Below are 25,021 nucleotides of genomic sequence, written 5' to 3'. Positions count from 1 at the left end.
TCCAGCAGTTAAGAGTCAGCTTTTCACTCACCATGTGTCAGTTCAAAGGAAAAGATTTTATTTTATTTATTTAAAAAACAACCCTTACCTTCCGTCTTGGTTCCAATACTGTGTATTGGTCACACAGCTGGGAAGTGTCTAAGACCAGATTTGAACCCAGGACCTCTCATCTCTAGGCCTGGATCTCAATCCACTGAGCTACCAGCTGCCCCCCAAAGGAAAAGATTTTAGAACAGTCTTGCCAGGAACAGGGTCTCAGATCCAGCTTCCTCTTTGTGAATTTTAAAACTATTCCACCTTAATCAGAGCATTCTTTAGAAGATCTGATTTAGCTATTTCCTGATCAATAACAATGGAGATACTTGGAATAACAGAATCAGGTCTTGGAAACTCTACATTCTCCACCCTTCTTAGTTTAACAAGATTAGGAAGGTCTGCATCAAACTCAAGATTTAATTATCTGAGGAAATGGCCTTTAACAGACATGTTAAAAAAAAAAAAAGGACAGACCTCTGGGCTGTCCTAAGTCAAGCTAAGTCATCATTGGTACAGCTGAGATGCAGGAAAGTGATGTAAAACTGTCTATATAAGGCATATCACTTCCTGTCTCTTCCTCTTTCCCCAGAGAGATGACTCTGGCTGGCAGTGTGCTAGGAGCTCTGACATCTTGGCATGGTGGTGACTATTGTCTGAGTTCGGTGGTGAGTTTTGCTCTGGAGCTGATTTCAGATTTGGGCATCTTAGCTGAGCCCCTTTGGAGGTCAGGCTGATTCTTTCCTCTTTCATACTCCAAAACCTTATCTCCTAATCTCCCTGCTTGGTACCAGCCAGGCAGGAGGGAGAAACCCTACTACTCCTTTCCTTCTTCCTTCTCCTTAATCTCATCCACTATCAATGAAATGTGATATGGAAATCACATTAAAAGACTTATATATATTAATTTAAGGTCGCCAAGGAATTCAGCTATGTAATTCCTAAATGAAAACTCAAGTCAGCAGTCAACCTTTTATGGAGTTTTTAATTACTAACAGGAAGAAGAAAGGTATTATAGAGAGAGAGGTGGGGGGAAGAGAAAGGGGAGAGAAGGGAATAGGGCTTAAATACCCCCTCTGCTTAGGCTGGGCCAAAGGCCCAAGGCCTTAGATAGCTGAGGCAAAGAAAAGAGATCAGTCCCTATCACTCAGGTGACCAAAATGGAGAAACAGTCTCAGGGCCTCCACCTCAAGCAACAGGCTCCAACAACCTCCTTTCCTCCACACAGGAAGTCCCCAGACTCCACAGCTGTCCTCTACCTCACTTCCTGTTTCTCCCCTGTGCCAATGGTGGCTCTAGCTTAACCCAGGACCGCCCAGAGCTCTGTCCCCTTTGCACATGTCTGTTGAAGGTCATATTCTCAAATAATTAAATCTTGAGCTTTGCTGCAGCCCTTCCTAAATCTTGTTACCCTGAGTAGGATGGAGATTGTAGTTTCCAAGACCTGATTCTGTCATTCCAAGTATCTCTATTGTTATTGATCAGGAAATAGCCAAATCCCATCCTCTAAAGAATGGTTTGAACAGGGTTGAATAGTTTTTGAAATTCACATAAAACAACATAAAATTTCCAGCTGACTTGGTTTTTTCATTAGGATTTTATAAATTAAATCCTTGGCGACAAAAATAATTATTACATTCAGTCTCAGTCATAATTTTACCCTTTACAACTTCCAAAGAATATAGAACTCCTCAGTTTGCACTTCCAAAGAATGAAGAACTGTTCCTCACAGGAAGTGACAGCTCCTTTTAAAGACACTTCTTTTGAGTCACTTCCTGTGTCTTCTCCTAATTTTACATCTATCAATCACAGTTGAAGTTTTGCTTTAAGACTGCCCAAGGGCAGTTAGTTTAATTCTGATTCCTCACCCAGTATTGCACACGTGGGTCACAGACCTCCCACTTAATGGTTAAGTGAGATGTTTATACTTTTGGTGATGAGATCTAAGTAATAGGCAGGGATTACAATATTAATCTTCATAATCAGGGGAGATTTAATTTTAATCTTCATAATCCCCCGATGATAATTGGGAGACTAGTCTCCCCATTGATCATTTAACATAATCATCTTGTACCCCTAAAAAATTTTACCTACAGATGTATACAATATTTCACCTTCTAAGAGGAAACCACAATAGTTAGAGATAAGAGGGAAATAGAAAAGAGAAAGCAAAACCAACGTTTTGCTAGGTGCATTGACAAAAAGTCAATTGGGGGAAGTCCCCTTTAGCATAAAAGTATACATTTACAATAAATGTTCAATCCCCTTCAATTCAATCAATTGCACCCAAAAGTTCATTTTCTGGATTTTCTTGATACAGTGTAGGTTTCTGCAGGCATCTTTCTTCATATAGTTCATTCTCTGGATTCAAAGAATTAGCAAACATCTTTTCCTGAAAATTTTCTCAAACAAAATTTTATCTTGGATTTTTATGAAAATACAATACAATCCTCCCTGAAGAGGGTGTTCACCAACACCTGGATCAACTTAAAATACATGGTTGTGTTATGAGGTATATGAGTCAATTATTAGAAGAAAAAGCAAAAACATAAAAAGAAAAATAAATGGTAGAAAATTTAACTTTGAGAGAAATAAAAAATTCAAAATTCAGAATCAAAATATCAAAAACTATATATAAAAAATTTCTGAATAAAAGAACAAACTCATAACAGGCCCTTGTATTAGTATCCAATTAAAGTAAATTTATGTCCTACAAATCTGTATGGGAAAAAAATGCAGTAATATTTTATTTACCCATTATAAGCCAGGGCTACAGGAAGTTGCCATACTATAAGAGAGAAAAAAGGACTAGATTTTTGTGTAAAAGGGAAGTGTCATTCCCTGGTTTGATCTTTCATCATTTCTCAGGGATGGGGGCGCCAGAACAGCCAATTGTTGGGTACTTTGATAGAAAGTATTTTACAAGGAGTGTGGTTCAAGGAGTCCTGCATCTTAACATATGCCAAGTGCTGCAACCTCGAATTTCATACTAGGTTCAGGTCCTTTCGTATTGGCATAGAAGTTCATCAATCCCACTTGGACTGATTTCTTTCTTTTTGACCTGTGTGCTCTTTTATGGCACTATTCAAGTTAAATCTGTGCATCTATGTCCCTGTAGAGATAAAGTCTGTGCTTCTTTTTTGAACCCATTTCCTAGAATCAGACACAAACATTAATCACAGTTCCAAAATATTTATCAATAAATGGCAGGTTTCCATAGTCTAAAGCTTTTGGGGTATGCCCTTTTATGCTAGTCAAATGGACATCTAGCTTATTCTATTGCAAAAATCAAAAATAGTTAAAAGAAAATCTTCTCAATACTGGTGACATGTGCTTCAAATGCAAAAAGAAAGAGAAAAAAATCAAATACTGTATGGCACATGTAGGAAGAAAAAAACCAAAAATGTTAAAAATGTGTACATTTTACAGTCACAGAAGTAGCCGTTCTTCTTACAGAAATGGCAGGAAATGGATCAACAGTTAGATTCTCGGAGAGGGGCAAGTGCTGTTGGTTGAGTATCATGCCCTTTTTCCTGTTTATCAATCCTCTTTCTTAAATATTTCAATTCTTTCCAAATTATCTCCATGAAATCATGAGTCTCTTTCTCTTTTTCTTTGTTGCCTTTTGAAACATAAACAGCAGTTTTTCTCAATTCATTAAGATCCATCTCATGCCACCTTGGGCAATGAGTTCTAAAATAATCCCTGATCACTTTGCAAGAGTTATTGACAAAGTGTCTTCTAATTTGTCTTATGTAATTTTCTTTAGAAAGATCAAAATCTAGGAACCAATCCCCAAACTCAGTGAGCCTATCCATGAATCTGGAGGTTGTCTCATCATCTTTTTGCTTAATTCTATCCATTTATCTTTGTTTTCAGAGCACTCTCTCATTGCAGTTAGAACGGCCTCCCTACAACAATATAACTATAAATAATCTTCAGAGTTGTTATAGTCCCATTGAAGATCCTGTGATGACCAGTGTGCTGCATTGTCCTCTTGGACTTTATTAACATGAGAAATTATTTTATTTTTCTCACATTCTGGTAGGAAGCCTGGAGTAGATTTTCAACATCTTTGTAAGATGAATTATACTGAAAAAGCATGTTAGACACCTTTTTCATGACCACAAAGGGATCCTCTTCATATGTGGGTACATTTCATGTTAGTTCATTTATGTCTTGGGGAGTAAAACGTATATGGTGTCTTAGGGTTGCCACATCCCCATTATGTCCTATTTTGGGCACTTCCCTTAAGGGGAAAAGTTATGTATTTGAATTAGGTAATGGTGAGTCAGGTTGGGGAGGAACAGATTTGTTAGAAGGATGGGATTTCATCAGGGCTAGAATTGGTTGTGGGGTGGGAGAAGGAACAAGAGAAGATGGGATTTCAGGAGAAGGATCAGGGGGAGTAAGGTCAGTCAAGAGTTGCAGAGCACAAGAGGTAGTTCTTCAGGTGAGATATAGGAGAGGGGCCTTCAATCTCTATTTTGGGGGAAGAATTTTCCTTTCTTAGTGGTTCAGGAACAGGCTCGTAAAAAACAGACATGTTTTGGATGGGGTCAGTATTTGTCATTTGACCATGTAAGAAGTATTTGAAATTGTATAGTTGGGTTTGCATGTCTGCCTGCATTTCAGTTTTAATTTTTCATATGTTAGCATTTCTTGTCACAATATTTAGGAATAGAAAAATAAAAATACCTAAGAACATAAGAAATGAGAGGCATTCTGAAACCTTTAAGGTTCCTAATAGTATAAAAGCCAGAAAACTTTCATGTATCTCATCCATTGTTTTTTTGTTTTTTTTTTATTTATAATATATATAATTTGTTAAATTGCTTATAATTCTAGTTTTAATCAGTAGATGGCGTTACTGGCTAGGGGTTAAAGTCAGAGTGTGAAAATTTAAAGGTAAGGATGTGGTCCCTTTAAGGATGTCACACCTTGATTTGATTAACTCCTTGGTTGGAGGGTGAGAGAGGATTAACTCTTTTTGTTGTAGACTAAGTATAGGAGTGGCAACAGGAAGCAACTGACTTTCCCCTCAGGGTGCAAATGCTAGAGCCACCTGTTTCTATCACATGTGCTTCCAGGCTGCTTTCTTGAGTTGGTCATGTGTCAAAAAGGTTTTTATAAATTATTTTTTACCTTATTTGGGCTGTGAAAGCCTCTTAGGGTAAAGAGAACCAGTTGTTTTTGTTGTTGTTGTTATTTTAACACTACTCTTCCTGACTGATGTCTCCAGGTTTTACTTCTCACTTAAGTTTAGCTCTAGAGATGGTGGGGTTTGGAAAAATAAAGATTTTCTGTTGGGGCAGTTGGAAGACTATTTTCCCCAGGTTTTTGCTCTCACAGCTAATTAAGAGACAAGGCAACATAGCTAAAAGATAGAATCTTCCCCAGGTGAAAAACCTGAGGGTCTGCTAATTGGGTTGTTTTGTGAGGGGTAGGGTTTGGGAACCTTTGGGAGGTTTCCCCAGGTGAGGGCTCAGGGTCCAGCTGCTAAGATTAAAAGCAGCCATGCTATATTTCTTTTTAAAGGTAAAAAAGAGAGAAAGAAAAAAAAATTGAACTCACCCCTGCATCTGATTTGTGTAGATTCAAAATAAACTATTAAAAACTGACTTAGGGATAGTCACAAAAGTAAAGGAAAAGTTAAAAAAAGTAAAAGGATTGAGGATATTTTGTCACAACTGTCATAGTCAGCCAAATAAAATGTAAGGAGGAAAAGGGGTTAATTTTAAAAGGGTTGGACTAGATTATTTAAGAGTGTGTGGTTGCCAGGAATTTATATTAATTCCAAAGTGATTTATTTACAAAATGTAGAAATAGTGAAGTAAGAAAATCAGAGAGAGGATAAGGTAAGATCTCAAGAGGTAAGTCTCTCCTGAGGTTAGTTTCTCCCCCCCCCCCCCCTGAAAATCCAGCAGTTAAGAGTCAGCTTTCCATTCACCATGTGTCAGTTCAAAGGAAAAGATTTTAGAACAGCCTCACCAGGAACAGGGTCTCGAGTCCAGGCTCCATTTCCAAAGAATGAAGAACTCCCCTGTCTCCACTTCTAGTGGGTCACAGACCTCCCACTTGATGATTAAGTGGGATGTTTATACTTTTGGTGATGAGATCTAAGAAATAGGCAGGGGTTAAAATTTTAATCTTCATAATCATGGGAGAGTTAATTTTAATCTTCACACTTTTATTTTTCCTTGTTTTTTGTCAGGACTATATTTGTCTCAAAAAAGCATCAAGGTGGCACAATGGAGCACTGGGTTTGGAGTCAAGAAGACCTAAATTCAAATCTACCTCAGACACTTATCAACTGTATGACTCTATGTAAGTCCCTTAACAATTGTTTCTCTCAGTTTCCTCATCTGTTAAATGAGGTTAATAATAGTACCTATCTTTCAGGGTTGTTGTGAAGATTGAATGAGATAGTAATTGTAAAGTGCATAGTACAGTTTTGGCACATAATGGGTGGTATAATTTGAAATCTGGTACTGCTAGATTGTTTTCCTTCATTTTCTTTTCCTTGATCCCTTGATATTCTTAAACTTTTGTTCTTCCAGATGAATTTTATTATTCTTTTCTAGTTCTACAAAATAATTCTTTGGCCCTTTGATTAGTATAGTATTGAATAAGTAAATTGCCATTTTTAAAATATTGGCTCAGCCTACTCATGAACAAATAATATTTCTCAATTTATTGAAATATGTCTTTATTTGTGTGAAAAGTGTTTTAATGTCTTGGCCTATTTTTCATATTAGCCTTGTTGCAAAAAAAAAAGAAAAAGAAAAAAGTATGCCCTAATGTGTACTTGGAACTTATCAGTTCTCTCTCTGTAGGTAGATGGCATTTTTTATCATGACTTGTACTCTTTTGATCATTGTATTAATTGAAATAGCTAAGTCTTTATGGTTGATCAGTGTTACAGTATTGCTATTACTGTGTACAAAGTTCTGATTGTGCTTATTTCACTTTGCATTGTTCATATGTTTTTACAGGTTTTTCTGGAACCATGCTCCTCATCATTTCTTTTAGTACAATAATATTTCATTGCAATTATATAGCACAAATTGTTCAGCATTGTCTTAATTTCCAATTCTTTGCCAGCCCAAAAAGATCTGGTATAAATATTTTTGAACACATAGATCTTTTTCCTTTGATCTCTTTGGTAAATAGATCGTGGAGTGGTATTTCTGGGTCAAAGGGTATGCACAGTTTTATAATCCTTTGGTCATAACTTCAAATTGTTCTCAAGAATGGTTGGACTGGTTCACAATCTCACCAACAATGTGCTAGTGTATATATTTCTCCACATCTCTGTGTTGGCAAAGACCTGGCATTTGTGCCCCAGTGTGCTGGAGGAGGCTACTCCATTTCCTTTCTCCACAGCACTGGAGAACATTATTCATGTGCCCTGCCCCTCTGCCCAGCTGTCCAATGGGAGTGCTTCCTCCCTTAGCTGTCTGGAATAATGGAGGGGAAGGGGGGGGGGGGTTACTCACTGGCAGCTTGAAGGTGCAGTTTGGGCCTGTGATATCTAAAAGGTACACTAACACTGCTCTGTAGCATCTGCTATTTTATTTTTCTGTGCTATTAGCCACTTTGGTAGTTGTGAGGTAGTACCTCAGAATTATTTTTATTTTAATTAGTATTCCTTTTTGAGCTTTTTAAATATGACTATTAACAACTTTAATTTCTCCTTCTGAAAATTGCCTGTTAATATTCTTTGACCATTTATCAGTTGGGGAATGGCTCTTATTTTTATAAATTTGGCTCAGTTCCATATGTATTTGAAAAATGGGGCCATTATCAGAGAAACTTGTAAAATTATATCCTCTACCACCCCTCATCCCCAGTTTTCTTGCTTTCCTTCTAATTTTGGTTGTATTTGCTTTGTTTGTGCAAAATCTTTTTAATTTCATGCAATCAAAATGATACATTTTACACAGCTAGGAAGCATCTTAGGCCAAGTCTGAACCCAGAAGCTCCCATCTCTAGGCCTGGACCTCAATCTAGTGGGACACCTAGCTGCCCCTACAAATATGGTTTTGATACCTAAATCCAGGGAGAGCAAAAATAGAGAAAGAAAATTATAGAGACTGATTTCTCTAATGAATAGTGATGTAAAAAATTTAAATAAAATACTTTAAATAGGATACTAGCAAAGAGATTACAGCAATATATCACAAAGATTGTACATGATGACCAAGTGGAATTTATACCAGGAAGGTAGGACTGGTTCAATATTAGTAAAACTATAATCATATAGGGAGGGCTTTCTTTGAAAGGAGGAATCAAGAGAGTCTGACTGGCAATGAAAGGGGATATTGAAGGAGTACTTAGGAAGGGTTGAGGAGACACTAAGAATAGCCTGGTTCTGAGAGAGAGACATCAGAGGGAGTTGAAAAAGAATTGGCATGGAGGGAGAAGACAGAATAAGGGTTGGTATTCTGAGATGGGGCACTTGAGGAAGATCTGGCTGAAAGACTAGAAGTTGAAGGAGTCCAGGGAAGGGTGGCTATGAGGCTGGGGGTTGGATCTGATTTTGATCATTAAAGAGTTACAGAGATGGGTTGACATGATGCTGGGGGTACAATGATGATGAGAGGAGTTGAAGATCTGGCTTTGTTTGAGAGGGTCATTGAAGAGTGTCATGGATAGGATGATCTGAACGTCGTGCTGTAGGAAGGCCTGACTCTAAGAGGGGTCTCCAGGGGTGCAGTGATATTGGAAAGGGGTGGTTGCACTTGGAGGACTGGCCCCGTGCACCGACTGCTTAGGGAAAGTGTGGAGGGAGAAGCTGGCTGAGATGAGACTGTCTTCGAGTGAACAGTGGGCGCGTGCCTAGGGAGCTGGGCGCATGCGCGGGAGGGGGCGCGAGGGTCACGTGCTGAGTGCCCCTTTCTCCCTCCCTCTTTCTCCTCCCGGGCCGGCGGGGTTTTGTGAAGACGCCAAGATGGCGGCGAGCAACTATTACGGTTTCGCGCCCGGTGGCGGTCCTCAGTACAGGTACCTCCCCGCCCCGCCGCCCCTTCTCCCCGCGCCCCTTCAGGAGCACCGGCCTTCTCCTGGTCCGGCCTCCTTCATCTCCGAGTCCGGACTCCTCAGGATGGAGCCGGACCGGGGCCAGTGGCGTGTGGCGGTGGGGGGAGCTGGAGGCGGCGCTGCGGGACCGGGGAGGCTGAGGCGCTGCCTGGCTCGGCTCAGGATAGTTTGGCTCAGTCCAGTCCACCGCCCGCTGCTCTATTTCCTCTGGTCTGGGGGCCCTGGGCCCCGGCTGCAGCAAAGATGGCGGCAGGGGCGGGGGAGGGTAGATGGAGGGGTGCAAGGGGGAGGGTAGGGGATTGCGGGAGCAGACCCGGGATGGGGGGGAGGGGTGTTATAGCTAGAGTAGGATCCGAGAGCAGGCTACATAGAAGGGATGCAGGGAGTGGGCAGAGCCCAGGATAGAGGGTGAAGAGAGTTGGGATTCACAGAGTGGGGGCGGGGCAGAGTCTTTGACGGGAAAGATCTATAGAAGGGGACCTGGGCCCTGGATAGATTGAGGGGATGGGGAGAATAGAACTCGGGTTGGGAATCGAGGGGTTGGGATTATATAGAGAAGTTGGGAGGGGGTGTAGAACCCAAGATGGGTAGGATAGAAGGGAGTGCTGGGAGGAAGGATAGAGAAGGTGGGGGTGCAAAGTCCAAGATAGGAAGGATAGATTGAGGGGGTGCAGAAGGAGAAGCTTGGGATGGGAGGAGGTAGGAGAGAAGAGAGGTGGAGGGAGCAGTGCAGGACCTGGGCGACGGATAGATAGAGTGGAGGAATTAGAGTCTGGGTTGAGGGGAGGATAGAAAGGCTATGGGAGACAGAATGGGACCTGGGGGAAGAAAGGAAGGGTGCTGGGGGATGGGGGAAGGAGGATGTGTGGGCGGCAATTCAGTGAATGGGGGGAGACTGGGAAGAGGAAGGGTTGCTGGAACAGCTCCGGATGGGAGGGATAGATAGGGTGCACTGGAGATAGAGGATCTTCTGAGGAAATGGGTAATGCTTAGGGGGAAGATTGGGGAATAGCAGGGCGGTTGGAGAGGATAGGAACTGGAGTAGTGCATCTGAGGTTTTGGTATATGGTATATGGGAGGTAATTCTTAAGATGGAGTACTCCTCTGGGATTGTGGGGGAAGGATGATGGACTAAATGTGTGTGTGGAGACATAATCATCAAGAGGAGTGCAATTAAAAGAGCAGAGCTCAGGATTAAAAGGTGTAGTTGAAGTATGGGAAAGGAATGAGAAGGGGCACATGGGGCATTGGGGGGCAATTGTAGGTAAGGGGGGCAATAGGGGGAAAAGGGTAGTAGTAGTAGTAGGAACTGAGGGGGGTAGTGTTATGAGGTTGGAATCCTGGGGAATGTAGGAATCAGGGGATAAAAAAAGATATGGGGCCAGGGATCAGTGTGATAACTTGGAGGAGTGGGGATAAGGAAGTTAGGGATAAAGAAAAGATTAAGAACCACCAGGTTGGGGTTTGGCTGGGTGGACAGTGACTATGGATTGTTGAGGGGATGGAGGACAAGGAAAATGAAAACCCAGGGCAGTGATGGGAAATAAAGACAAGGAACTCTAAAGTGGGGAAGGTAATTTGGGGAACCTAAGGGGGAGACACCCCCTTCCAAAGGATTAGACAATTTTTAGAGTATTTCTGCACACTCAGTTTCCCAGCCCTCTTTTAGAAATGGTTGTCATTCTTTTCTCATTTTGAGTACCTGCCTGGGAGGAGAGGGTTTTGTCTCGATTCCCTATTATTGGTTTCCACTGTTTTTTCACCAGTAAGGCACACCATTCACTCCTTTTTCTCTAGTTTGCATAATTTACATCTTTGCATTTTTTTTTAGCTTACCATATATGTATTAGTAGCCTATTCCCAGATGATAGAAATGACTGGCTAGCTATTAGTTATCAAATATTTTAGGATATTGCTCTTTCCATTCTGATCTCTGCAGTATTTGCATATCTTCATTCACTGTATTCAGTGATTGGGTTAGCAGATTAGATCCATCCTATAATTTATAATATTCTTTTACAATGCCAGTTTTCCATGCTTGGACTTTTTTGGGTTGTTTGTTAGGGAAACATAGGCTAAGTAAACCTGGAATTGGGGACAATGATCTGAGGAATGTCAGTGTGCTTATATAATGTATACAGCACTTCAGAAATTATATTGTGCTGCAGTTGCTGGTAACAGATTTTGTGAGGAAAGCCCTCCTAGTTTTCTGTTTTCTTTGAAACTGATTATTTTATTTTTTATGTTTCACTCCTATTATTCACCACTCTCAGGGCTATGATCATCATTAGTTTTGTTTTTAAGGAAGCCCACTTGCCCAGTTAAATGCCTTGTTTAAATAATAGAACTGCACCTGTGTACTCCAGTCAGATGGAGGGAGGAGGGAGTGGATGCTTGAATGCAGAGCTTTCTATTACATTTACCTTTTAGGGAAAAACTAAGTTTGACTTGTTTTAAGCTATTTAAAGTGAATGCTGAGCTTTAGTAAATTTCTGAATTAAGGTATTTGTGAAACATGATTTATTGCAACTGCATTTTTATGTTCTGATATAGTTGATGTACCCCTAGCTGTGCATGGGAAAATAATGTGAATGGAGGGTTGCTTTGAACAGCAGGATTTTGGATGTTTTTTAAGAGCATCTTAAGGTATAGCAATTTGTCATTTCAGAAAGGAATGAATTTTATTCAGAGCCAAATATGAAGGAAAAATGGTACACAGAACTTTGACCTAAGAAAATGTTTTAGATTTGAAAGCTGTTAACTAGAATATTATCTTTTAAGTTGTTGCTTGATTGCAGGTTTTTTCAAATGTGACTCTTCCATATTGTATCCTTAGTTCAGAGAAAAATATATATCATGAAAAAGAGAATTAGGTGGCAAATCTTCTTAAGATGTCTATTGAAGTCTTTTAGCCGGCAATATTCAGAAAGGATATTCTTTAAATAGCTACAATATTTTTAACATCCCTTAAGTTCGAGCTTGCTCTACTTGTTAGAATATTTCACAGATAGTTGTATTACCATTAACAAATAAGACAGTGATTAGAAACTTTTCAGTCACCGGTCAGCAAGCTGTGTTCTTTTAGAAGTCACTTAGAAAATCTAAAAATAATTTAGGCAACATAGTTTTGATTACCATCTTGATTTCCCCCTTGTTTTAATTATGTTTTAAAATAAAACGTCTTATGAGCTTTAGTATTAATACCATAATCCTTTAGAATTAAAGTTTAATTCCATTTTGTAAAGTTTAGTTCCACATTGTTTTCCATTAATATCAAGCACTGGTTTTGGGCTCCAGTGAATTTGGAGAGCTGTCATGGAAGTCATTGTAATTCTGAGTGTGCTTAAATCATATTGGTGATCAAAATGTTGTAATGCTAATATGTCATCTTGGAAGCATGTTCTACCAGGAAGCAATCAACTATCCATAAATACATTACATTTTTTTCTTAGCCATGGTGATTTTTGGAGATTGGCCCATTTACTAGCTCTTTCTTGATATGAATTTAAATCTGTATATATCCACTGCTACTTTTATGTAATATTTCATTCCAGTAAGGATGACCTTCAGTTTACAGGTCTTTAGTTTAAGAACTTCATTTCCTTTATATCGAAGATATTAAAGCTTACCAGACTAGTTTGTATTTTATTAGATTGAGTAGCTTAACTCTTTAACCTATCCTTAACCTTTGTGTAATTCTAGCTAGTTGAAGTCTGAGTATCAGTGTTGGGTAGAAGCAGTTGCATGGTAGCAGTTTTCACTAGTAGTGAATAGATAATGAACTCCTGAGGTCTAAGATAGGCTTGTGAAATACTGACACCCAGATATACCCAGATATACACTTCTAGCCTCCCAGACTAAAGAACCTTATAGCATTTGCAGCCTTGATCACAGATGATGTTGTCGAGGATAATAGCTGTTCATTCTTTTTTCTTTTTCTTTTTTTTTAAACCCTTACCTTCTGTCTTAGAATCAATACACAATGTATTGGTTCCAAGATAGAAGTACGGTAAGGGCTAGGCAATGGGGGAATAAGTGACTTGCCCAGGGTCACACAGTAGAAAGTGTCTGAGGTCAGATTTGAACCTAGGACTTCCCATGTACCAGGCCTCACTCTCTATCCACAGAGCCACCTAGCTGCCTCCCCGTTCATTCTCTTCTAATAAAGGAATTTCCTTTTGTAAGAAGGGCCCATAGCAATGTTCTTTACACTGCCACACTGAATGAATCTGCTTTTGTTTTAATTTGATTAATTTTCTTGCTCATCTAGATTATGGTTTAATGTGGTATTTTCCATTGTATTTTCCAAACCTTAAAAATCCTCCTCAGAGCTGGGAAGCTGAGGAATATATAGTATGGTATCATCAGCATAGTAATGATAACCCCAGCCCTATCTCTCAAAAATCTCTCCCAAAGGCGATATATAGATACTGAAAAGCACCGGAGTCCAAACCGACCTGTGGGGAGCACCACATGCAATCCCAGTACTGGCAGATGGAAGATCACCTAACATCACTGATTGTGGGAGCGCTCTGTCAGGTATGACTGAAACCTGTTAAAAAAACGGTCCTGGTCATACCAAGCCTGGCCTCCAGGTGGTGCAATAAGGTCCGGTGATCCACACTTTTTGACCCTTGTGGTGAGCTGTAACCCTTCCAATAGAAGGTCTACTCCTATCCTTTGTGATGAATCACTTATAACAGGATAACCATATTTAAGGATAGGTTGGCATTAGTTTTTTGTAGAGGAAAAGAGAGCTTTCCCCAATGCATTGCTTTCTGTTATGCCTAGTGTTAATGAAGAGAAATATATTTGGTTAAAATTTTGAGTTAAATCCCAAATATTGTAGTCCAGGATCAATTTGCATTTGAGCTCTACTTATGCATCCCAAAATAGAACAATTGGAAAACTTTTGAAGAGTTATTGGCAAGGAAATTCTCAAACTTTTAGTAGTTTGGGGCTTTTCTTTCTTGTTTTTTTTTTGAGGGTCTTTCCCATGCTGACCAAAACATGTCAGTGATTTATTCAGTTTGTGTAATTTTTATAATTTGTTCAAAACTAATTCTCTGTATTTTACTACCTTGTAAGTGAAAGCTTAAAAGTATTTGTTGAACATAATTTTAAAGTGAAAGTATTTGTCCATTTTGTTAATGTGACAAATAGGATAATATGGCTGGATAGTTTAGGATGTATTTTTTTTTAAGTTTTCTTACTATCAGTTATAAATGGTGAGATCAGGAATAGAGGGCAGGAAATGGGAAGCCCTCTTCCATGATCTAAACAAATTTACCCAAAGAAGCGCATCATCAGAATTTTTTGGGTGCATGATTTTTTTTTTTTGGTAGGATACACTCTGCATTCAAAATAGTATTTTCTTTAAACTTCAGAAGTCAGATTTTGAATTCTCATACTTTTTTTTGAATTTTTGTGTTCAGTGGGAGAGCTCCCTCACTTGTCCTGCTTTGGAATGATAGGGCAGTTTTGGCTTTTGCTGCTATTAAGCCATCATTTTGGCTTGGCCTCTCCTTTTTGAATTTTTAACTCTTTTTCTGAACAGTTAACTATGTCCAAAAAGTATACATATAAAAATTACTACAACAAACATATCATCAAAAAGAAACTTTGAGTTCTGTTTTAAAACTTTTTTTTTTTTTAGTGAATTTCAGACAATAATATAGGGGATAATTTTCGAATGGACAAGATAGTGGTGGGGAGTGCTAGAAACATAGAAAAGGTCATTACAATACCCCTATCAGTTTGTTTAAACAAGGTATTTAAAATTTTTGAAACTGCTAAAAAATGCACAAAAATATTTACATTAGAGTATAATGTAAATTATATTGCTCCACATATCTGTAGAGGAATAAGTAGATCATAGCCAATAGAAGACCATAATAATAATATTATATTTTTATAGGTTTTTAAGATTTCAGTTAAATTCATGATTTAAGATGATTTGTTTAAGAATTTTTCACCAAATAAGTCCTCATGTTCAGGATGAAATAATGCCAAGTTAAAAAAAATTTTTTTATCGTGGTTCTGATTTATAGGCTTTGTCAAGTAGTTTGTTCATAGAATCATTCAACGTTATGTCATTCATATGTCATTCAACGTTGGAGATCTTAGATCTTAGAATTTACCCCATTATCTGTGATAATTCTGTCTTAATTTGGACTAAAAAATGTCTTTTAAAAACAACACAAAATGTAGGGTTTATTTGTGTGTTAAAAGCTTTTTAAACACCTTTTGAGATGTCCAGTCCATTCCTCATTTCTACCACCAAGAGTTAGAGCCCAAACCAATTCAATAAACATTAAGAAATTATCATGTGTAAATACTGTGCTAGATGCTTAGAATACTAAGACAATAAGAAGGGTCCCTGAACTCAAGGAACTTTTGTTTGAATTAGTTTAAAAAACCTAGCAAGCAGAGTCAGTGTGAGGTAGTACAATCGGGAGATTTGGGCTCCAATCTCTGCTCTTCCACTAACTAGTTGTTTGAATTTGGGCAAGACATTTCATTCCCCTCTCTAGGTCCTTGTTTTGTGTAAATGAGAGTGTTGGATTTGATATCAAAAAATTCCCCTTCAGCTCTAGGATTCTGTGTGATAATTTAATTGATTTTTTTTGTAGCTTGTAAAATTTTTATAAGAACGAAGTTTTGGCAGTATGCCAAACTAAACCCCCTTCACTCATCTCTCCCCCTAACCCCCAATAATGAGATAATATTGTTGCAATTTTAAGGTTGCCTGAATTGTACCCTACAAATAAAAAAGAATTAAAATATTCATTTGTAAATATGTCTATGCTTGGGATTGGAGCAGAATTGTCATCTTTTATAGATGTGAGCAGTGGGTAGTGGTAATGTGTGAGTACCCCTTTTTATTTTAAAAATTTTAAGGTAAGTTGGATTTGGAGCAAATGCCTTTTTGTTGCATTGCTATAATTCCAAGGCATTTTTCTTTATTTATTGACTGAGAATCCCAAAACTGAGAATTGTCATATTTTGTATCAGGAAAATTCATTTCAGAAAAATTGAATTGACTAATTTTACTTTAATTACTCAAAACATGAATGCTTGGAAGAGGAATTAACATTAGTGTTTTATATCATTTGGAAATTAATCTTTTCAGAATTCTAATGATTTCATCATGGTTTGATAGAATCTTATGCTGGTTTGATGTTTTTATTACAATTCCTGAAAACTTCCTGTTGCCTTTCTTGACATTTATGCCTAACTTTAGAAATGGCTTAATAAGTTTTCAATCCCTTTAATCATCATTATTTAAGTCTTGAGTCTCTGAAAGAACTCATTGTATATTTTTATTATCTTGGTTTATACTAATAAAAAGGAATGGTTATTGTCAACTAATCTTATTGAGAATTTTCAAAAATTTCCATTTATACCGTGCAAAAGAAAACACCAATGTTTTTTATTCAGCAAAAATTTGTTCTATACATATACTTAATACTTTACTGGCATTGTCATTAAATGAGTATTTAATTAATTTGGACAGCCTCCTTGTGGCCCATGTTGGTATGGCTCACACTTTTTCATTGTAATTGTAGGGTAGCTGCAATAATCTTCATTACCGAATCCCTTATAGACCAAATTCCTAGTACATTAAATTCTTTTCTTAAGGTAACAGATAGATTAATCAGGATTTCAAATCTGAAATTAGTATTTTAGAGATCACTGAGACTGAAGTATGAATGAAATGAAGTATTCTTATGCCTTTCTAAGTCTTACAGAATTGTCAGAATTACCCAAGATAACATCAAGTACTGTGTGAATGGATGTATGTATATATACTGTGTATTGTAATTGGAATGTATCTTGTCCTTAACTGCCAATAAAGATTTAAAATATTCTTTCTAATGGATGTCTTCAGTGAATAAAAACATGTTTTACTTCATGTCTACACATCTGAAGAGAAAATCATTGAAATACTCAAGATATGTACCTCAGTTTCTTACTTTTAAATTACTTATAAATGGTTGGATTCAGGTCTGAATGTTAACTTCCATTTGTGATCTAAGAGAAATTTTTTTTTTACTTGTGGGGGATTTTGATTATTTTACTGTTGGTTTTTCCCTTGTCCCATTTAATACCATTAAAAGTGAACAGGATTTCATTTAAACAGAATGAATTGGATTGTGGGACTGGCAGTTTTTGTGCTTTCATTTTATTAAACTCTTCTTCCCTGGGGGAAAGCCCTCATAGAAATGGATCCTACCTTCATTGTTTTGAGAGTTAGGTTTGTGTGTTGGAAAGAATATTGGACTTCAAGTCAGAAGACCTGGGGTTCCAGTCTTGGATCTCTGCCACTTGGTAGCTGTGAGACCTTGGGCAAATTACTTCACCACATCTCCAATTCTGTCTCCTGATCTGTAAAATGAGGATAATATTTGCCCTGCCTACCTCACAGGGTTGTTGTGAGGGCAGTGCTTGGTAAATTTTTAAATGGTTTCTATAAAGGTAAGCTATTGTTATTATTTTAAAAATAAGTACTGTGTCAGAAATTTCAGTATTATAAGAAATAAATGTTATTTGTCCTTTTTTCCTTGACAAAATGTTTTATAATTCTGTATTACTATTCTTTCAGTGATTCTTTGAACACTACATTCAACATATCACTCATGATTCCACACAAATATAAAGGGATATTATAATCTTCTTTTTGAATGATTCCTAAACATTTCATCACTTGAAATAACTACAGATTTTTCATTGAAATGTGCTGCCAGCCTGGACATAGCATTATGTTTGAAGTCTATGCTATATATTCACATAAGTGCCATCATGTTTTACATTTAAGACTTTCTGAGAAGTGTTATTTAGTAGAAAGAATTTTGGAATTGGGAATTGGAAAATCTGGGTACTAGTTTTGGTTTTGCCACCAACTTGCTGTGTGTCTGAATATATTGTTTTCCCTCTAGGTCTCAGTTTCTCAATAAAATTGGGGCAGGGTCAGAATAAATACGTTTGTACAGTCTTGACCACCAAAAAGTACCATGATGTATAGGAGAAGTCATGGTTAAAGAAAGAAATTGGTATCTTGATATCATAACCCTATCAGAAAATTTACTATAATAAAACTATTAAAGAAAAATATGAAGCACATGTGTATTTTAAAGACTAGTTCTGACTCTTTAACAGGTAATAAATTTTAGCACCAGTTTCTTCACTTGAAGATTTTCCTTTGGTGGTGTGGATGATTAAATGGCTATCAGTACTTGCCAGACTTCTTAAAGAAGAATCTTTTGAGCAACAGACTTTTAAAGCAATAATTTTAGGCTACTAATTGTAGAAAGAATGTTCATTATCAGAGGTAGTATTTTGTTAACACTTAATACTGATAGATTAATTAAAAAACCATCAAAGGAATGAGAATGAAAAATTGTGTTATATTCAACTGAATGAACCAATCAGCTAGTCTGCATCCTTAGATTACAAAGTCTTCTAATGAAATCTTTGCTTTCATCAAAGCTACTACTTTTAAAGAATTTCTCAATAACTTCAACCAAATGTTTATTAAGTACCTACTGTATGCAGAGCACTAAACTAATTAGTTACAAAGACAACAAAATACTTGCCCCCAAGGAGCTTATATTCTGAGGAAGAACATGTACACAGATAAGTACCTCTTAATTAAATACTATATATGTATGTACACAAATGTGTATATATGTAAAAATCTATCATTTATACCAAAATTCAAGAGGAAAAAGAGCAAATAAGATCAACAAAGACCACTAAAACACTCAGTGGTGTTTGAAAAGAAGCTAGAGATTTAAAAGATAGAACCAGAGGCAGCTAAAAGTAGATAGAGTGCTTGGGCCAAAATTGGGAAAACCTGATTTCACTTCTAGCCTGAGATACTAGCTATATGAGTGGACAAGATACTTAATCTCCGTACCTCAATTTCCACAACTATAAAATGGATGTAATAATAGAAACTGCTCCTCAGGATTGTGAAGATCAAATGAAGTATTTGTTAAGGACTTAGCACAATGCCTGACATTTGGTAGTTGCTTAAGAAATGCTTGTTTTCTCCCTGAGATATTTGTATTCTAAGCATGAGAGGACACCTATTTAAAGGCATGGTGCTGGGAGGTGAAATATCTGGGGAACAGCTGACAAGTCCATTTAGCTAGAACAAAAGAATATTTGAAGGGGAATATGATATAAATATGACAAGATAAATCATTGTTATTAACTACAGGCAATAAGGAGCTAATAAAGGTTTTTGAGTAGGAAAAGTGACATGTATATGTTTTTTAGAAATATTAATTTTATAGCTATATGAAGGATGGGTTGGAAAAGGAAGAGAATGTAAGCATGGAGGCCAGTTAAAATGCTATTGCAATAATATAGGAGGAGCAAGAATTAGATCTACATTAGTGACTGCAAATGGTGAGAAAAAAGATGAAACTTTCCCAAGAAGCTGTGACTACAGTTAGATCTGGAGAGAAGGTCTTGAGGGAGGGAAATAGTCAAGAATGATTTCAAGGATGTAAATTCAGAAGAGTGATCCCTTTCATATAAATAGAGTTTGTAAAAAGGGATGGGTTTGTGGGGAAATGAATTGTTTGGGAGGGATAAGTTTGAGAATCTGAGGAGTCATGGTTGGAGATGTCCTGGATACAATTGGTAATATTGATCTGGAGTTCAGAAGAGATTAGGATGTAATGTGTAGGTTTGGGTGTTATCTGATTATAGATTATATTAGGACTCATAGATTCTGGTGAGGCTTCCAAGGAGAATGTGTAAAGCAGGAATAGGACCCAGGACAGAACCTTGATGGATGTTCACACTTAGTAGTTGATAGCGGGTTCATAATTGGCAAAAATGACTGAAAAAAGGTAGGAATACCAACAAAGAAATGTTAATGGAAGTCAAGGGAGGAGAGGGCAATGCTAAAATCTGCAAAGGGGTGAAGGAAATGAAGGATTAGTTTAATAGTTGAAATCATTAGTGACTTTGAAGAGAGTTTCAAAAAGGTAGGAACCAGCATCTGATTTAGAGAAAAAAGTGGCAAGTGAGGAAATGGAGCCCATGACTATAAATGACCCTTTCTAGATATTTAGCTTAAGTAAAAGGGAAAAGAAACTATGTGTTGATAGTTTAAGGATATGCTATGGAAGTGAAGATTTCTTTTTTAAAAGAGGAGTATATGTGGCTGAGTTTGTAGACCTTGGGGAAGGAGTAAAGAGATAAGGCCTGGAAAAGGGGGAATCTCCTGGAGGAAATAGGAAGAGATAGGAACAAGGGCACAAATTAATTAAGAGTTGGCTTATGACAAGGACAAGGGTGCTTTTTATAACAAAAGTTGAGGAAAAGGGAAAGGATGAAGTTTTTTGAGATATGAAATAGGGAAGAAGGTTTTAGGGTATATGTTCTATACTCTTAGCTAAGAAGGTTTGAAGAAAGGGTGTGGGAGAGTGTTATAAGAGGTCAATCAGGGAAGAAATAAAGGACTTGTTGAGGATCCATTTGAAGTCGGGTAACAAATTGATAGTAAATCCATCTGGCACAGTTGGGTAACTCCTTCAGATGGGAATAGGGAAAGGAAAGTTGGTAGTGGAGAGAACATAGAATTGGACTTTGGGACAAGGATTTCTAGAGTGCCTGATAGTGTGTAGTTGAATTGGTCAACCATAGGATCATAACTGAAAAGAAGTGAAGTAAGACCAAAACAGAGATGATGGACTGGAGAACAGGAAGGAGTGAGGAGATTGGAGATCATGATGAGGATAAAGAATAGGTTTAGAATGAGTGAGATAGGAAGAGATTAATAAATAGGTTTATATTGCAAAGTTTGTGAAGTTAGAATCAAGCAGGATAATTTGGTAATTTTATGTCAGAACAATGGTTTGAAAACTATCTTAAATTACTAGAATGTATTTTTTTGGCAGTATGTTCTTTTAACAGTAGCAGCACTTGTATACAAAGGCTTGCTTTTTATTTTTTGCCCATTTACCATAAACTATATCTCAAAACCATGAATATGTTTAGTGTATTTAGTGGGGCCTGTCAGTAGTTATTTCCATTTCATGTTAAGGTATTTTGTGTAAAATTTTTCATACAATGAGAATTTTTAAATTATCTAAAGATAAAATGTTATTATCATCTAAGAGACTATTAAAAACTATTTTTAAAATTCCCTACCTAGAAAGATATGTCTCTTCAACTAAAAAAAAATAGTTTTCATACAAAGTTAAAAGTTTGAAAAATACACACTCCTAAGTAAATTTATTTGCTCTTTTAAAAAAACTCTTACCTTATGTCATAGAATCAATACTGTGTATTGGTAGGAAGTGTCTGAGGTCATAGTTGAACCCAGGACCTTCTGATTCTAGGCCTGGCTTTCAATTCACTAAGCCACCTAACTGATCCTAACTTTACTCTTAAGATTAAGTTCATCATCAAGAAAGTTCTTGAATTTTCCCTAAACTAGAACTTAAATTCCTTTGTAGAAAATTTGTCTTTTTTCTTATTTTTCTTATCATTCTAGAAAACTAAGCATTTTTGTTTAAATATTAAAAAGCTTTAGAGAATAATTTTCATGGCTGATTACTTTCCAAAATTTGTTTTATAGTTTGTCTCTTCATTTAAGGAAATAGTTTAAAAATTTATTGGCACTTTGGGAAGTTTGTTTATGTATTCCCACCTTTTTCAGTTGTTAACAAATCATTTTATCCCCATAAACCTTAGTTTCCTGATCTGTAAAATGAGGATAAATATTATTCATGCTCTTCATACCTCTGTCATAATTGATTTTGACTTGTGGTCAGAGCATTATTAGTAAGTTAGTTTTAGCCATCATCAACTGTTGAAGAAGTGCGGGGGGGGGGGGGGGGGGAACTGGGTAGCTCAGTGGATTGAGATCCAGGCCTAGAGACGGGAGGTCCTAGGTTCAAATGTGGCCTCAGACACTTCCCAGCTGTGTGACCCTGGGTAAGTCACTTGAGCCCCATTGCCTAGCCCTTATCACTCTTCTGCCTTGGAGCTGATACACAGTATTGACTCCAAGACGGAAGGTAAGGGTTTAAAAAAAAAACAACAAAAAACCCTTACCTTCCGTCTTCCTTCCATCTTGGAGTCAATACTGTATATTGGCCAGATTTGAACCTAGGACCTCCTGTCTCTAGGCCTGGCTCTCAATCCACTGAGCCACCCAGCTGCCCCTGTAAGGGTTTTATTTAAAAAAAAAAGTGCCTGGATTCCTTAGCATTCTCTTATTTTTTTTTTTTACTTCAAAAGTAGCCCTAGCTTTTGAACTTAGGTGTACATGAGCAAGAAGCTAGCATTCCAAATAGCTTTTTCTTCATATATTTTTTTAAACCTTTACCTTCTGTCTTAGAATCAATACTGATTGGTAGTGCTGTGTATAAGGCAGCACCTTATACAATACTGTAAAAGGCAGAAGAGTGGTAAGGACTAGGCAGTGGGGGTTAAGTGACTTGTCCAGTGTCACACAGGAGGGTCCGAGTCCAGATTTGAACCTAGGCCCTCCCATCTCTAGGCCTGGCTCTCAATCCACTAAGCCACCAAGCTGTCCCCTTTCTTCATATTTTCTAAGAAAACTTCCAAGGTATAGTGTATTAGCTTACCAAATGCCTATAAGTAGAGTAGAAGTGTTAGATTAGTTACATTTTAAAAATAAGACCTTTCTCTACTCATTAACATACATTTTTTCCTATTTGGCCCAGACTTGCATGATCATAGAAATATATCATTTTAAAGTTTGACAGCTTTCCAAAAGTTTTAGGTAAAACTATGTGACCATAAGGAAGTTGGGAGTGATTCTATCTTTCTTAGGAACTAAGGTTTTCCTTTTTCTTTTCCTCTTCCTCCTTTAAAAAAAAAAACCCAAATCCTTACTTTCTATCTTAGAATCGGTACTAAGAATTGATTCCAAGGCAGGGAAGGAATAGTAAGGACTAGGCAATTGGGATTAAGTCATTTGTCTTGGGTTACAAGCCAGGAAGTGTCTGAGGCCAGATTTGAACACCCAGGACCTTCTGTCTCCAGACCTGGTTCTCTATTCACTGAGCCACCTAGCTGCTCCTAGAACCAAGGTTTTTCAAGAATGTTGGAGTTATGTTTTAATGGCAACTAAGTTACAGAAATGGATAGAGTGCCGAGTCTGGTCTTAAGAAGGCCTCAGACATAGCTGTAAGAGTCATCCATTCCCTTAGCTTTAATCAGTAAGCATTTATTATTAAGCACCTAATATGTGCTGCTGTACTAGTTCACCCCATCCCTTGAAATTCTTTAAATATTATCTTTATATCTTGGATCAGGCACTTGAGTTCAGTCTTTACCAAACTTCTATACACTGTCCTAATGCTGTCATCTCTGCTTGCCAACTCCTAGTCAATTCTGAGAAATTTACTGTATTTCTACTCTTTATACTGCTACTCTCTGCTTGAATTGGTCATTTATTCTCCCTTTAGTCAATTTAAAATGTGACCACTGAATCTGTGAAGCCTAGTTTGATCAACCTGAAACTGAGGTGACAGATTCTTTGCCTTCTTTATTATTAGCCAAGTAGGTCTTTCCTAGTTAAACTGAGAGCACTCAGTTTATTTGTGTAAATATTTTTTAGACTGGGCTTATGTTCTTGTTATAATTTTAACATAAATTATAAGTTTTTTTTTTGCTTTAGCAAGCATTACTTAGGGTCTGACTCTGAAAAGCTCTGTATTCATTCCTTATAAATTCCTAGAGATGAAGGAATGTATGATTCATTTTATAATATTAATAGTTAGAAGAATAATCCTGTTTTATGATGACATCAATGGTTATGTTATAATCTTAGCCATAATAACTTGCATTTACATAAATAGTTGAACTTTACAAAGCACATTTAGGTCAAAGATTGCTTAGACCCAAGTGGTCCAGTGGGCATCTGATTAGTTTTGGACAGGAATCTATGAATTTCAGATTTGGAAGGAACTTCAGAGGTTTTCAAAGCAGGAATCCTCTCTACAATGTCCCTGACAAATAGTCATCCAGCTTATTTTTACAGTTCTCTATTATTAGGAAGTTTCCCCTTGTATTAAAGCAAAATCTGCCTCTGCAATTTCCTTCCATTATTTTTAGATCTGCCCTCTGAGACCAAGCTGAGCAATTTTACTTTCACCTTAATGTGATAGCAGTTAGATACTTGACAGCAACTATCATAGACTTCTTGAGGTGTCTCTCCATTAAATATTCCCAATTTTGTCACCTTTTCCTAATATAGGAAGACTAAGTTCCCTCACCATTCTGATATCCCTTTTCTGGATGAGTTCCTGCTTTTAACCCTGTTTTATGTTAAAAATGAAGGTTAGTGTATCTAAAAGAGAAGGTGAAGGAGCCCACAGGAACACCTCTCCATCACTTTCTTATGTCTAGATAATCAACAAAATAACAAATCAAGCTCAGTCCCTGATGGAGAAAATATTGATCCAGGCTAAACTTAAAAATGTGTTATATGTACATTCTTTTTCTAGAGATTGGTGGCAAATATTTACCAGCATGCCCTATGGAATGAAATATTCCTTTTAAAAATGGAAACAGGACTAGATGGGACTGATATGGCAGAGGGAAAATTTGATTTGTATTGAGAAATTGGAACATATAAGAATGTCACGCATGGAAGAGAAGAGGGATTACTTTACACTGGTTAGGAGAAAACTAGAAAGAGGACGTAGCTGCCTTTATTTCAAGAAATAAAATAGGTCCATGAGTGTATAGAGGGAAGAGATCATCTAGTAAAAGTCAAAGGAAGAAGAATAGTGGTGATTGGTGACTACACGCTTAAGGGTACTGCTGCTGTTTTTTATTGATATAGAAACAGTAAAGAAATATTTTTTCCCCATGTCATGTGTCCAAGGTAACAGAGAAAACCTTGCAAGATTTGCCAAAATGTATGACTATTCTTCTGGTGATTCAT

General features: G+C 37.2%; 1 protein-coding gene across 7 annotated transcripts in view; it reads left to right on the top strand.

The window, feature by feature from the left end:
- The first annotated feature begins 6,125 nt into the window (after window positions 1-6,125).
- The window catches only part of ZFR2 (zinc finger RNA binding protein 2), a 120,720-nt gene continuing 101,824 nt past the window's right edge, over window positions 6,126-25,021 (top strand). For 3 of the 7 annotated variants that reach the window (XM_016432082.2, XM_007488900.3, XM_007488897.3), the window contains exon 1: window positions 8,912-9,039. In XM_016432082.2, coding sequence (XP_016287568.1) covers window positions 8,987-9,039 — 53 coding nt within the window. In that variant the 5' untranslated portion in view covers window positions 8,912-8,986. Of the gene's footprint in view, window positions 6,361-8,911; window positions 9,040-9,402; window positions 13,615-25,021 lie in introns of those variants that run through there. The other 4 variants (XM_007488901.2, XM_056822418.1, XM_056822420.1 and 1 more) reach the window with 4 other exon arrangements.

The sequence above is a fragment of the Monodelphis domestica genome, chromosome 3 (assembly GCF_027887165.1).
Source record: "Monodelphis domestica isolate mMonDom1 chromosome 3, mMonDom1.pri, whole genome shotgun sequence".
NCBI lineage: Eukaryota > Metazoa > Chordata > Mammalia > Didelphimorphia > Didelphidae > Monodelphis > Monodelphis domestica.
This window is presented reverse-complemented; position numbering and strand designations above follow the sequence as displayed.